General features: G+C 40.1%; 1 protein-coding gene across 2 annotated transcripts in view; it reads right to left on the reverse strand.

The window, feature by feature from the left end:
* The window catches only part of LOC126548204 (uncharacterized), a 50,702-nt gene extending 36,971 nt beyond the window's left edge, over positions 1-13,731 (reverse strand). For both annotated transcript variants that reach the window (XR_007602887.3, XM_050196352.3), the window contains exons 1-2: positions 13,536-13,731; positions 1,991-2,260 (exon numbers count right to left, since the gene is read on the reverse strand). Coding sequence is in view for 1 of the 2 variants with exons in the window: in XM_050196352.3 (XP_050052309.1) it covers positions 1,991-2,260; positions 13,536-13,611 (346 nt within the window). In the remaining variant the exon portion in view is untranslated. The remainder of the gene's footprint in view (positions 1-1,990; positions 2,261-13,535) is intronic.
* Positions 13,732-13,983: the final 252 nt, after the last annotated feature.

Below are 13,983 nucleotides of genomic sequence, written 5' to 3' on the forward strand. Positions count from 1 at the left end.
GGCATTGCCGCATTCAAAAGACAAGGAGAACGAAGTACTGGGCATCGCCTTCGCATCCTTGTATTCAGGGTCTGTCTTGTCATACAGAATCGGATATGGTGCACTGCCGCAAACAACCTTTCCATTGGGATGTCTAAGTTTAGAGTTGTCATTGTAAAGAAACAAGCGCGACCGAGAGTTGACACGAGCTGACGATAGTGCAAAACAACCGGTCCGACTGAACCAGACGCGAGTACGAATAAAGCAGTCGGGCAGGTCCGCCTGACACCAGTTTCCCATGCATACGTCATTCTAGGGGCCGCTTTCCTTGTTCTCCTCCGCTCGCGGCTCACTTGTCGCCATGACTCGCCGCGAAAGACCAGCCCAGGACAGCCGCAGGAAATAAGCCCAGGACAGATACCTTCCATGACGCGCATTGTGCCGCAACAGTGGTTGGCGCATTACGGTGCGACGCAGAAATGGCGGCCTTGCCAAGGGACAGCGGGTCAAATTTCCGCTACAGCTTTTTTATTTTTCTTTGCGTGCGGCATTGAGTGGTCTCTCCTAAGCTTTTCCTCTATGGCGGGGTCACAGCAATGTTGGCTGGAGGCGCTGCCGTGTGAATTGGCGCACTGCTCAGAGCATTGTCGGAGTGCGGTATGTTCTAATTGACCATCGCAAATGCTTGCTCAATCGAATTACCGAGTGTTTTTGCCCATTGGAATACACATAACTTTGATGGGACCTATCTTGGAATACGATCTGCACCATATCCTGATAGGTAGGTACATGCAGAGAGCACCAATGCTCCATCCAAGCAACAGCTTCCCATTTAAGCTTGCATCATGGAAGGGGCTAAGCAAGCATAAAGGCGATAGAAAATTGAAGCATGTATGAACAGTGTTATAGGAATGACGGCAAAGCCTTTAAAGAAAAATACAAGTTCTTAAAAGAAAACAGGCACTTTCAAGTGTTTCCGACAGCAAGAATAACAATCACACACACACACACAAATCTGTCTACTGCTTCTTGCGACTACCAAGAAAGGATTCATCCAAAAGGTAATTTTTTTTTTTTCAATGCTTCCTTCTACATAAAGTGCACGGAACACAAAATATTCACGCAAGTCCCCCATTCTGCGAAAGCTTCAATCTTTTGAGTGCACAAATTTTTTTATTACTAAAGCATAATTCCTTCAAGACACCGAAGCAACATTACCTCATGTATTGCTTTAGAAAATGCACACTGCTATTTATTAAACGAACTAGCAGAAGAACACTTGCACATTTTATGCTGTGGCCTGAAAAGACCCCCCCATTGTCCTCACAAAATTAATTATGATAAAAGATGTAGCACTCATACAAAAAGAACTGGCAGGACAAAAAGGAGAAAATTAGGTCTAGGATTGCCTGCATGTTCCAATCGGATACAATATCAAAACCGCCTGCTTTTGTATGCTTTACCGCATAACAACAATCTACTGCAGCGAAACTAACTTTCAAAACCACGCGGCGACGCTGACTTAGGAAACCAGCTGCCATGGTGAAACACCTATTACACCCTTGCCCATTTTTCCTGCTCAAAAAAAAAAAAAAAAAAAAAAAGGTGCTGTAATATTTTAAGTTTTTTTTTATAAGCACTAATGTTTTCTGCTTTGGACACATGGAAAGTGAGTGCTATTTTGATTCGGGGGTGTGTTAGGCTTAGGTAAGTACTGCCAAATGTATAGACGGTGTGTTTTCCATCTTAATTTCACCCACCAAATAATTGGTTCAACTTCATCAGTCCCGTCAGGGTCAAATTAATGGAAGTCAACTGTAGCTGTACCATTTCCATGTTAGGCTAAATGGAAATTGATTGTAGCTAACTTCTTGTTGTTTTATAGTGGTTTCAGCTGCACTCTTAAAAGTTGCTGAAGCCTGTAAGAAAGTAAGCAAAAACATGACAGCAATTGTTTGCTTTGCCAACAAGGGGAGCCCAATTATAACAGGGAACACATAATACAGCTTACCCACTACAATGGCAGATTCATCAACAAGGCTGTCTAATCCAGAGACATCACTCTCAGCAACCTCTGCACTGGATGGGCCACCAAGGCTACTGCGCTCCCCAAGTTCAGGTGCCTCCCGGTCACTCGAAATACTAATTTCCCCATGCCTGAAACGGGGCTCTTCTGCCATTCGTTCTTCTGGGTCATTCCAGCCTCTCTCGGGAGTCCAGCTGGGCTGCAGACGCAAGCTCCGCTCTAGCAGCATACCGTTCCTCAAACGCCATGATGGTCCTAAAGGAGATAAACCAAAACAGTTGTTTATATGTGGGAAATATCTTTTGAAAACTACATTGTCCAATTCTGCTTTTGTGTAAGCTCATACTACACCATCAAATTTGTAGAGTAAAAAAATATAAATTCACCATGTCTTGATAAAAAAAAAAACTAAACCAAATTAATTTTACTGGCAACCCATTAAGTGAAGAAAAAATAAAGGGATGCAAAAAAAAAAAATCTGGAACTGCCATCTGCACAAGCCACATGTATGGCAGCTCAACTGGCACTGGGCAAACTGATAGCACAAAACCTTTATTAGCCTTTTTGGGAGCTAATTTGTTGCAACAGATTTGCCATATAAGTGATCCCTTCAGTTTTCTGCAGAGCTTAGAAAAAACTATTGTCAAGTGATCAACTCTAATTTCTGTACTGTTACTCTACAAATATTGCACATTGTAGATGTCCAGGGAAAACGCAGGGAAGGTAGGAGATGGAAATTCAACACGATGAGCAAAACGAGAACAAGGTAAAAGAGGGAGCCAACATTTCGACAAGTGGACTTGTATTCTTCAAAGCAAATTTTTCAAGGCAAGGCAAATGAAGAGACAAGTCCAGTTGTCGAAATGTTTGCTCCTGCTTTTACCTTGTTCTCATTTTGCTCATCACATTGTAGATGAGGCATAGGAGAAATGAAGGCCACAGAAGCAGACCTAGTATTCCTTCCATGTTTCCACATTTTCCATGCCTCATGTTCAAGAATATTTACAAACTGGCCGAGCAGTTAATGGTTCTAAATATTACACAAATTTCACAGCGCATATACTAAACTGTCGACTCCTATTGCCTTCGTGCAGAACAGATCGCAACACTATGAACAGTGCCATAGTGACACAAGCAAAGGGACTTGCATTTCCCGTATACTATGCTCAGAGTTGAAATGTTTCCATGTTTGTTTACTTGCCCCTGCTTACAATGAGCATATATGTGCATTGTGAATCAATATTCTAAAAAATATTTTTTTAAAGTGTTACTTTTATAAATGTGAGCCATTCTGTGCCAACAAATGTTATATTTTTTATCTGGCTTTCATAAAACAACAGCTATGGTAGTCAAAGATCCTAATCATGATCTCATGAATCAGTTGCACTAGAGTCTACAGAGCTTTCAAACGAAGCATGACATTCTGTCTCCATCACAAAATGGTATGTTGACTAAGCCGTGTAGTTAAACATATTATCAGACCTGCCAACCTCAAAATATGAATGGTACTGTTGAAGCAAAACAATTCTAAAGTTTTGTGAAAAACATACAAAACTATTTTATTAGTATGTTAAGTGTTTATAACTAAGTAAATAGCAAATCAAATGCAGATGTTGGAATTTATGTGAAGCAACGCTTAGTAAAGCAGTAAATACTATACAACTAAATGCAATGTGTACAATTATGTTCATTTTCATCCTATGCAACATGTAACCTTATGCAATGTTTATTCTTATGCACTACACCATTCACAAACTGTGGTGAAATGCAAACATCAAATCAGGCGGACACACAGTGCGAGACATACATGTAACCACATTTAAGGACCCCATATTCATTGTCTCACAGTTGCACATACCCCTTCTGCAAGACTGGCCAAGAATAGGCTCATATCCAGAGGCAAATACACAATGGCACAAGAATGAAAAAGAGGCTGTTGAAATACATGCAGTATTCCATTATAAAGTGTGTGTGCTTTAGAGATACCTGTGAACCAATACAGGTACATTTTATTTGCGATTTCTTGTTTTATTATGCAAAACAAAGGTGCTCTCCTTGGCACTACTTTTTCGGTTAGAATTCCACGCTATATAAGCGGGAGCATCTGATGGCACATACCTATCTGCCAAAAGAATGTGATCGGCGCCTCTGGCCTTTGGACGTAGGCTCCCTGGGGTTAAGAAATCTGTAGGCTTTAGAAATGATTGTGAATGGAGATTAAATGTACGAGTTTTTTGTGATTGAATGTATTACTATGCCAAAGCAGATGGTCTCACGGCACTATTTTTTGGATCAATTCAGTACTACATAAGCCAGTGTGCTGTGTTCTATCATGTAAATACCAACAGATCAACATGCAGCCCATGGTGGGCCAGGCAAAAACTTTAATTATTCTGGAGGGATGCTGTGAACTAGCCCTCACAAGAATATTCATGAAGATTAATTGTGAATATTCCTGTAATGACAAATTGCAGTTGCCATTACTATGAACGGGCGACGCTGCTGCACGTGCATGGGTCTAAATATTCTAGCGGGTCTGAAAAATCAGCTTCTGAAAAATAGGTCGACAAATGTATGTTTCTTTTTAAATTAGTTTTACCATAAACTCAACACAAATTAAATATAGTATCGTAAACAAGCTGTAAAAAAACTGGCATTTTATGATCAAATTGTAAGTCGGCAGCTACTACATGCAATGTATACAATTTGCCTTGTAACTCCATTCATTTCGTGATGCATAATTAAAGAGGGTTCTAGAAAAGATATAATTTAGCAGTTTCAAAATTTTTACTTGTTACGTAAGCATTTTTTCTGCGTTCTAAAGAAAGCGCACAAAATATGTAAAAAGCATGTGACATACCCACTTGCGCACAGTGATCGCAGTGCTCATAAAGGTGCCACTTACGAACGAACAGCACATCTAGCCTGATGCACTGCCGCTTAAAAAGTGACAGGGCAGCGATGGAAGCATTGGCTGTACTATTTAACCAGTGATGTGCTCCCCTCGCAGTGGTTCATGATAGAGATAAGCAGACAGGCTAGATGTGCTCTTCATTCATACGTGGGACATTTGCGAGCACTCCAATTCCGGCACGCAAGCAGGCATGTCATGTGCCTTATTTCATATTTTGCATGCTTTCTTTAGGACACATAAAAAATGATTACCTAACAAGTAGGAAGTTTAAAGATTCTGAACTAGACGCTTTCTAGAACTCTCTACAACTCTCTCATCGAAAGTTTTGCCCGAAAATTAATACTTGCAGAGTTGCTTAATTAATCTTGAATAATTATCAAAGTAAGCAGAATCCAAAAATAGTGTGGCTTGCTCCAGTACAACAGCCAAGAGCACGGATTTGGTTGACAAAATTCAAGTTGGCAGAACTCGCATCATGCACACATTTGTAATCGCTGGCACCTACAATGCGAAACACTAACTATGGGGCCTGGTTGATGGAGGTGCGCATGGTGCACCGTCATTACAACTCGCGTGTGCCACCAATGATTACGTAGTACCTGATAGTACTTGGTAACCCACAATCCCAACCTATGTTTCCATCGCATGTTGCCCAAAGCCGGACAAATGGCACTTTAGGATCTCTTGCTCTTGCCTCATACGGTTGCGACTGGTTCGTTAGCAATTCAGAAACTCTGACCATCAAAACATTCCATTCTCCCTTTTCTGGTAGAACAAGCCTCAACTTGAATGCTTTTCAAAATTTGAAATACAAGAAATTCTGGAATCTCAAATTCTCACTACTTCCAATTAGTTCAACAAACTCCCCTTCATTTAAAAGAAGCTCTAGAATTTGTCATTATTTTTACATCACTTTCAAATGCTTACGTGAAGCTCATTTATGACCAGTTTTTCCATGACCAGGCAGAATTCCTGGTGGATGCCAGAATTGACGATTGAGATTGAGACGATTGAGCATAGGAGCAATGTGTAGGTCCTTTTGAAAAACAACAGAACTTCCAACTTGGAGACTATAACCAATCTCAATACTACAACACTTTGGCCACTAATGAAGTGCAGATTGACCTTCCTACAGCTCCTGCCTCCAAGCACCTTTGCATATTGTAAGAAATCAGCATATATTCAGCCTCCCATTCCAAATCTCATTTGCAAAATGGCACGCCATGCAACAACTGCCATCACTTTGACTTCCCAACGGTGGTTTTACACTAAGTGTTTTACAATCTGATAAGTTGTTAACCGCACAAATTTCTGTAGATTATTCATTGACAATCATTATTACACTCTGCTCCGGCAATTAATGGCTTAGCACAATCCGACTAATAACATGCCTATCAACATTGGACAAATTGAACAATCTTGGGTAACACCCCTTCTGAGACAGGCTCACTCTTCCCATGTGGGAAATTATTTTTCACAAGACACCAACATTTTTTTCCTTTTGATATGTAATTCTTGTTTGACACTAATGCTCTTCCCTATTTGTTGGCAAAAAGGTTGCTTCATTTTTGCAGTAACACCAAACTGACTACCCTCTCATCATACCTGCGTAATGTAAGGAATTCCACTTTTTTCAATATTGTTTCCTATACTCTAATAATTTACTCCATCCTAAGCAATTTGTTTTACACATGGGAAGAATGTGTTTCTCACCTTAAATGTGATCCGTAAAATTCATTGAAAGATAAGAAGCTCATAATTCATCTCTCGATTTCAAAGGTACTTTTAACAGTGGTTGTCATCCCACAGTATTAGTTTCTTAAAACTCTTAAATGGTACCATTGTCCGTTACTAAAATAAGATTTTTCTTTGAACACGGTCATTTCCTGCTCTAGCGACTGCGAGGCATAACCCACACCTTCAACTAGAACTCCTGAGGGCTCATCAATAAGTCCCCTACAGTGGAATATTATTACCCATTGACTTTTAAATCTCACCTTCAAGCCCAGTAGGTCAACAAAGGTGTACACTGACAACAGGTGGTTGCCATTTCCGCATCCAACCATTCGGATCACTTATGTTATCGTGAGGCAGTTATGTTATCTCCAAATGGGCGCACTGTGGAGAAGTCACCACCAGCATAGAAAAACCATGCATCCTATACTTCCCCAATAGCCATTACAATACTTTCGCAACCTCACTGTTCGCTAAAATGACTTCACCTACAAATGCCAACAAAAAAATAACAATCCTCAGCGTCATTTTATATTCGAGCCTAACATTTACTGAACATCTACACTACTTCAGGGACAAAATCAGAAATTCGTTCCTCCCGTTCGCGCTCTTTTTTTTAAATACATAACTCCGTATCCCCAGTCCACCTTTTATGCATATGCATCACTCATTTGGTGACCAACATTTGCAACCTCTCAGTTCACTTCAAAACTCACCTCCATACACGCACATTCCCACTGGCCATCACAGGTGCACAACTCATGCAGAATGCACCTAGTTGTGAGTTGAGTTCAGCACCATCACTCACCCAGTCTTGTTATTGTGGTCGCTTCTTAGCTATGAACATATACCAGCTATTCCAGCAGCCCATTTTACTATGATATTACATGTTCTCTAAGAACTAGGTGCCTTTTTCCATTAAAATCAAATGAACATGTAACATATGAGTAGTTAACAATAGATTAGGTATTTATTTTGCACAGTATAAGCAACTAGCGTGGGCAACTTAAAGAATTCAATGAAAGAGAAATTTCAGGGGACCGGTATTGCGGTAAAACACTACCTAGACAGCACCAAGCACCACTAAGCTCACTGAATGTGCAAATCTCGACCCCTAAATCCAACCGTGCATGGCAAATCAGTTTTGTGATAACTTTTTCAAGTTAAAGCCTGTGCAAGAGAAAACTGTCTTATACAGCTAGTAGCCAAAGGAACTATGTTTCACTAAAATCATTGCGCGTTTCTACCAGGCACACGAATGTTGTTTTTCTTCGAACTTGTTTGAACCTGACTGGGCCATTTAAAGATGCTCCAGAGATGAACCAGAACAGAACTAAAAAGTGTGAGCTCCAACACGAACGGAACCAAAAAAGATTTTAGTTTGACACCCTTAATTTGTTTCTTTTCAGTGCAGCACCTGACTTCACAATACTACAGCCACCCTCCCTATTAATCACCAAGTTTCAATGCACCTCTGTAGGGAGATCTGTCGCACACTGTGGCCTTGTTGTGTATTGATTCCTGGCAAACTTTTGTTCCCCTTGCCTTTGCTATCTGAACTTCATACCCCTGATACTAGTATAAATGAGGAAACTACAGTGTATAAATGCAACAAAGAAAGGAAATCCTTCAATGTGTAAAAAGCCAGCCCAGTGTTAACATAGTTTAAAATGTTAGAAATACTACATAATTCGGGTATTATTGAATTCCACATGAAACTGGTACCTTCAGTTTCAAGTTTTACAAACAACAGGCTGGGTTACAGATTTTGCAATATCTTTTTAAGCAACAAGCTCAGAAACATGATTTCTGCTGCAACATGTTCACCAATAAATCACACATCTAATTAACAAAGAACAAAAATTTTAACATTTGGACTTAGACTCATACTTTAAAAGATGGAGTGCACTCCTGGTAGCTCCTGCATGAACAAGTTTCTTAAATATTTGAAGGCATTTCATTGACTAATCGCTAGCTTTAATATCTAGGCTAGATAATTTGTAGACATTGGCTTTGTCAATTTTTGCATTGCATAGTCCTTAGAAGTTTGACAAAAGCTAAAAACCTTCATCTTCCTCAGAAAGTTATTTATTGCTGCTGTCATTAGCTCTTGGAACATGGCAGGCCCCATGATGGCTTCATTTTAAACAGTGCCGGCATTTTCATTTTCTGGCCTATTCATCATCAATAACGACACTTAGAAAGGGCATAGCCAATACATTATGTTTTGCCACCAGATTGGTTCTTTCACGAGGAAACAAATCTGTGCTGTACTGCACAAAACAACACACAACTGCATGCTGTATCTTATTTGATAGATCAAATAATACTTGCTTCACAGAAGCAACTGAACGAACTTCTCAACAAAACATCATACGTCTAATGAACAATTAAAAAAAAAAAAACTTGGTATCTTTAGTGCACCGATTTCAAGTGTATAAACTGTGAAAATAACCTGTCTTGACAAAATTGTTGCATGCTGTGTGACAAGCTGCTGCCATGCATTACTTTAAGCAAAAAAAGAACTAAAAATTATTTCCTGTGCTACATTTACTATGTATTTAATTAGTAGGGAATACAGATTCTATGTGAATATGTAGAACTTATTTTTTTTATATTCTATTATGCTAGAAAAAGTTGTTATACCAGTTGTCCCAGTTAACTTGGACCAAGATTTTTTTAAAAACCAAGAGCTCTAGAGAAATCGTAATTACTGCATAGTAGCGGAAGTCATGTGTACTTACCGCCAGTATTTTTTTCAAGTATTAATTAATTAATTGTTTTTAATTAGCAAACCTTTTATTATTGCTTAAATTGCAAACATGTCACTTACAAAGTTGTAGGGCACCTTAAATAACCTCAGAGTCTAGCATTTATTTAGTGCTGAAGTGTGCCTCGTGGTTTTTTTCCAAGAAAAAACAAAAGCCCACGAAATATGAAATACATGCACGCTTGCACGCCGCTACTCAAGCACGTCCAAGCAACCTTTGAAAGATATAAGGCTGCATTTGTTTATCGCCGCATCGTACAAGGCTTCATCATGTAGAATGGCTCACGAGGTTTCGCGACCTAACTAGCTAGCGTGGTGCGATAAGCATCAGCATCTGCGGACGCAAAGAATGCGCTCGATCATGAGGCTCTCAGGATAGCTCTAACCTTCGCGTATCATGAAACAAAGGTACAAAAGAAATTAAACCAATGTTAAAAAAAGAAGCGTGCAAAAGAGCACAAAAAAAGAAAAAAGGCAGCACTTGGAAGAACAGAAAAGAGCTCTTAGGAGAAATGTACAAACCAAAAAAGAAATTTTTTAAGAACTGCAAGTGATCAGTCGCACTAGCAGATTACATTAGCCAACTACAGCCTGCTACACATAATCTGTGAATTGCAACATGTTACGCTAAGAAAATGTCATTTTTACCTACTGTAAATATGCAAGCTCCATAATAAACCTTGGACTCATGATGCACTGAGAATGGATGAATCTAGCAGACAGAAGTGCCACGATATTTTCGGACAATTCCCTAAGGCACTGCTTATTATTATAAGATAATACTATATATATATACCACATATTTCATGTGTCTTTTTCTTCACTTGCATATTGCGGAGGACCCATTGTCCTTGAAACGCAAATATATATGCTATATATATGTATGAGTAAATCCGCATTGAAAAACATATTTCGACGTTTCGGCCAGGGACTAGCCTTTATCCAGAGGTGCATGAGCATGACAGCTCTTTTATAACCTTCACGTAGAGCTTTGCTGTAACATTACACAAGCAGCTGCAAAGGACAAGTTGCAAATAGAATTAATGAATAGTTGCCTGGTACAGTTTAGGAATGTATCAACATGTTATTGCACTTTATAAATATACATACCCTTTTTAAAAAATGCATGGCTTTAGCCCTCATTTGCAGATGGTGTTTCTGACTACAGGTTTGCAAATACTTTTTTTTTTTTCAATTTGAACAATGTTGCAGCAATGCTCTGTTGCCTTTAATGTGCATAAGCAAAATGTCTTTTTATGCACTGAAGCTAAAAAGTTACTGGAACGTCCATGCATTTTGTCACAAACTTTGGGAACACATCTTTCGAAACTGGTGTCACCCTCAGAAATCGTTCAGAGTGAATATGACTTTCAAAGTCACCGACTAGAATTCATAAATTGCAATATGCACCACAATGTAATTAATTAGTGTAAAGTTTATTAGCAAGCTTTTGTGAATTAGTCAAATATTAACTTGGATTTCTTAAGACGAATAATGTCTGCCTCAGAGTAATACAGCTTAAGTAGAATTGTGCTAAGTGCCACGGGTGATTTTAAGAGATCTGTTAATGATTACAAAAGAAGTATCTAGTGTATGTACGTGTATGTGTGTGTGTTTGTGAACGAGAAGGGGAACCAAGTGGCCCGGCTTTAGTAAGACACAACCACATGAAACCAACAGACAATGACAACAAGGAAAGCATAGGGGGAATTACTTGTTTTATCGAAATATAGAAATTATATATAAAGGAAAATGAAAGTGGGTAAAAGAACAACTAGCTGCAGATAGGTACGAACCAACATCTTCACAATTTGCATGCAATGCTATTTCCAACAGAGCTACCTCAGCAACGTTTTCCTGTCTACTTTATTGAGTATCTATGTATGTCTACTAGAGTTTATCTTGGAAATGTTAACTGCGATTTCCAATGAGACAGTAATTCCCCCTATGCTTTCCTTGTTGTCACTGTCTATACATACATATACAGGATGTCCCGACCATCATGCACCAAGATTTAAAAATATGCAAATGCCATGTAGCTAGATTGAACCAAGGTAATGTTGTTTGCTGTCACTTGGAGATACTCGATTATTTTTTGTATTCTGCCTAATTACATAATTAGCCTTAACTTCTCAAATATTATTACTAGATGAAAAGTGTCGATGAGAAAGTTGCAAAGCAACATGAAAAACTACTGATACAGCTTTCTGTTGCTCAATACGTGCTAGATAAGTGTTTTTTCCAAGCATGAAAGAAGCCCGCGAATACACACAAAGTGCCTCGAGCGGCCAGTCGCGTAGCAATTTTGTGTGTATTCGTGGGCTTCTGTATAATCTTGTATAATTTCAAATGAAGTAACAAATTCCACACTGAAGTGAAGAAAAGAAAACAAAAACATCCTGTAGCATTTTTGCATCAATAATACAACACTTAAGAACTGATGCAGTTGGCATGATTAGAGAACTGTTATATTCTACACCCTTCAAGCGTGTGTCTAAAAGTGCAGTATCAGACACGATAGTTTATGCCTGTACAAATACAGCATTTTCCAGCGAGACAGCATTGCAGTTTTGATGCTCACTTCTGCAGGTACATCTGTTTACATGGGCCTCCCCTTTCCACAGGACCTGCACACCTTAAATTTACCTTTTTTCAAATGCAGATAAAGTATCAACATCAGTGGCTACAAGGTACAACAGACTAATACAAAAGGCACTACCAGTTTTGTTTAAAGCAAAAGGCACATTAGCTACCAGACCCAAGCACATGGTAAACAAAACAATGAATAATTAAATTATGGGGTTTTACGTGCCAAAACCACTTCCTGATTATGAGGCACGCCGTAGTGGAGGACTCCAGAAATTTCGACCACCTGGGGTTCTTTAACGTGCACCTAAATCTAAGTACACGGGTGTTTTCGCATTTCGCCCCCATCGAAATGCGGCCGCCGTGGCCGGGATTCAATCCCGCGACCTAGTGCTCAGCAGCCTTCAATATTCATTGTTACCCGCCACTGAGCAACCGCGGAGGGTAACAATGAATAATGACAATGATGATGTATTAGAGCACAAATCGTTGGTTTTACTTCAGAACAGGTTCTAGAAACACATGATATGCCAAATGATATGAGATGCCTGTTACAATTAACCCCTTGTATTATGTGAAGAATGTGCAAAACTCAGGGCCAATCAGGTAGTCACTGACATTATGCATAACACAAATCACATCTAATGTGAAATATTTAGGGTACAGGTGCTTTGTGTGTTCTCAGAATACCTGTAGCAAAGACTGCATGTTCTCCACCGGACAATTGCAAGAGAGTTCACAACTGACCACGTCTTTTCTCATGGCGTACTCAAGTTATCGTTTTTCTTCTTGCAGTTAACACTGGCGCAATACAGTGACTAGAAATAGTCAACGCAGCGGTGATCACCAATTAAAACTGTTCCCAGACGCAGGAACCACACGGCAATACTGTAACCAGACAGTGGAAGTAGTAAGCTGTTAAAAACGTAACTGCACGTTAGTCTCTTTATCGCCAGCGCAATGCGGTGTCAGTGAACTTACAGTGCATAAAAATGCACCCAAGTGATTCGGACTCGGCCGTTTTTCAGTTGGACGAGAACAGCGGTAGAAAAACCAGCCCATAAGACGAACGCAGTAAACGCGATAAAAAAAATGTACGAAAGTTACCATGCTTCTATGAGAACCACATCATCTGTCTGCGTGTAACGCACCTACTGATACACAGATCAGACAGCGTCGTGTACCAGTATGTTGCTACATACCGAAACTAAACTACCATATCTTACCAGGAACAATGCACCAGGGCTTCGGTATTCACGGTTATATAACACAGCCAGTAAAAAACAAGCGACGGCTGTAGCTTGTCATTGAATGATGACAAATGCAAGCATGCCAAGTTCAACACTCCAATCCGACAATACACCGACGCAAGAAACACCGCTCCGAATCAGCATGTCAACAAAACACGGGGATTCGCACGCGCTGTCTCGCCCCAACAACGTGACATCTGTTCTAAACTAAGCGCAAAATGGCGAGAGTTCCGAGCCGCGTTCGCGAGAACACAGGCGCGAACTTTCAGCACTTACCTTGATAGTTTCTCGAGCGAACTTCGGCAGTTACATAGAGTATGAGGACTGCGATCCAAGGTGTGTGCCTTTTCATATCCGGCAACGTTTAGATGTTAAGCGGGATGGCATAGAAACGTCTAAGCTAACGTCTCATACATATCCACCACCTAAAACCGCACATCCGCCATCTTCGACAGGCATCGCACAGTCGGCGACACCAGCGCCGCTGGCGCCGCACAAAGCACATCAAAAACGCTATTTATAGCTGGCAGTAGCTGGTAGCTCGCATGGCTGGAGCTAGAATCGGAGTGCACACCGTGCTCCGCCGTGCTGTCATGTGATTGAATACAGCACAACGAAAGGACGCGCTTTGGCGCGAAGTTGGAGTGAATTTCTCACGGATGTGCAAAACTACTCTGCAGCGCTCAAGCAATATCCGTTTCCCCTGGAAAACCAAATATTACTT

This window comes from Dermacentor andersoni, chromosome 1, assembly GCF_023375885.2.
Source record: "Dermacentor andersoni chromosome 1, qqDerAnde1_hic_scaffold, whole genome shotgun sequence".
Classification (NCBI taxonomy): domain Eukaryota; kingdom Metazoa; phylum Arthropoda; class Arachnida; order Ixodida; family Ixodidae; genus Dermacentor; species Dermacentor andersoni.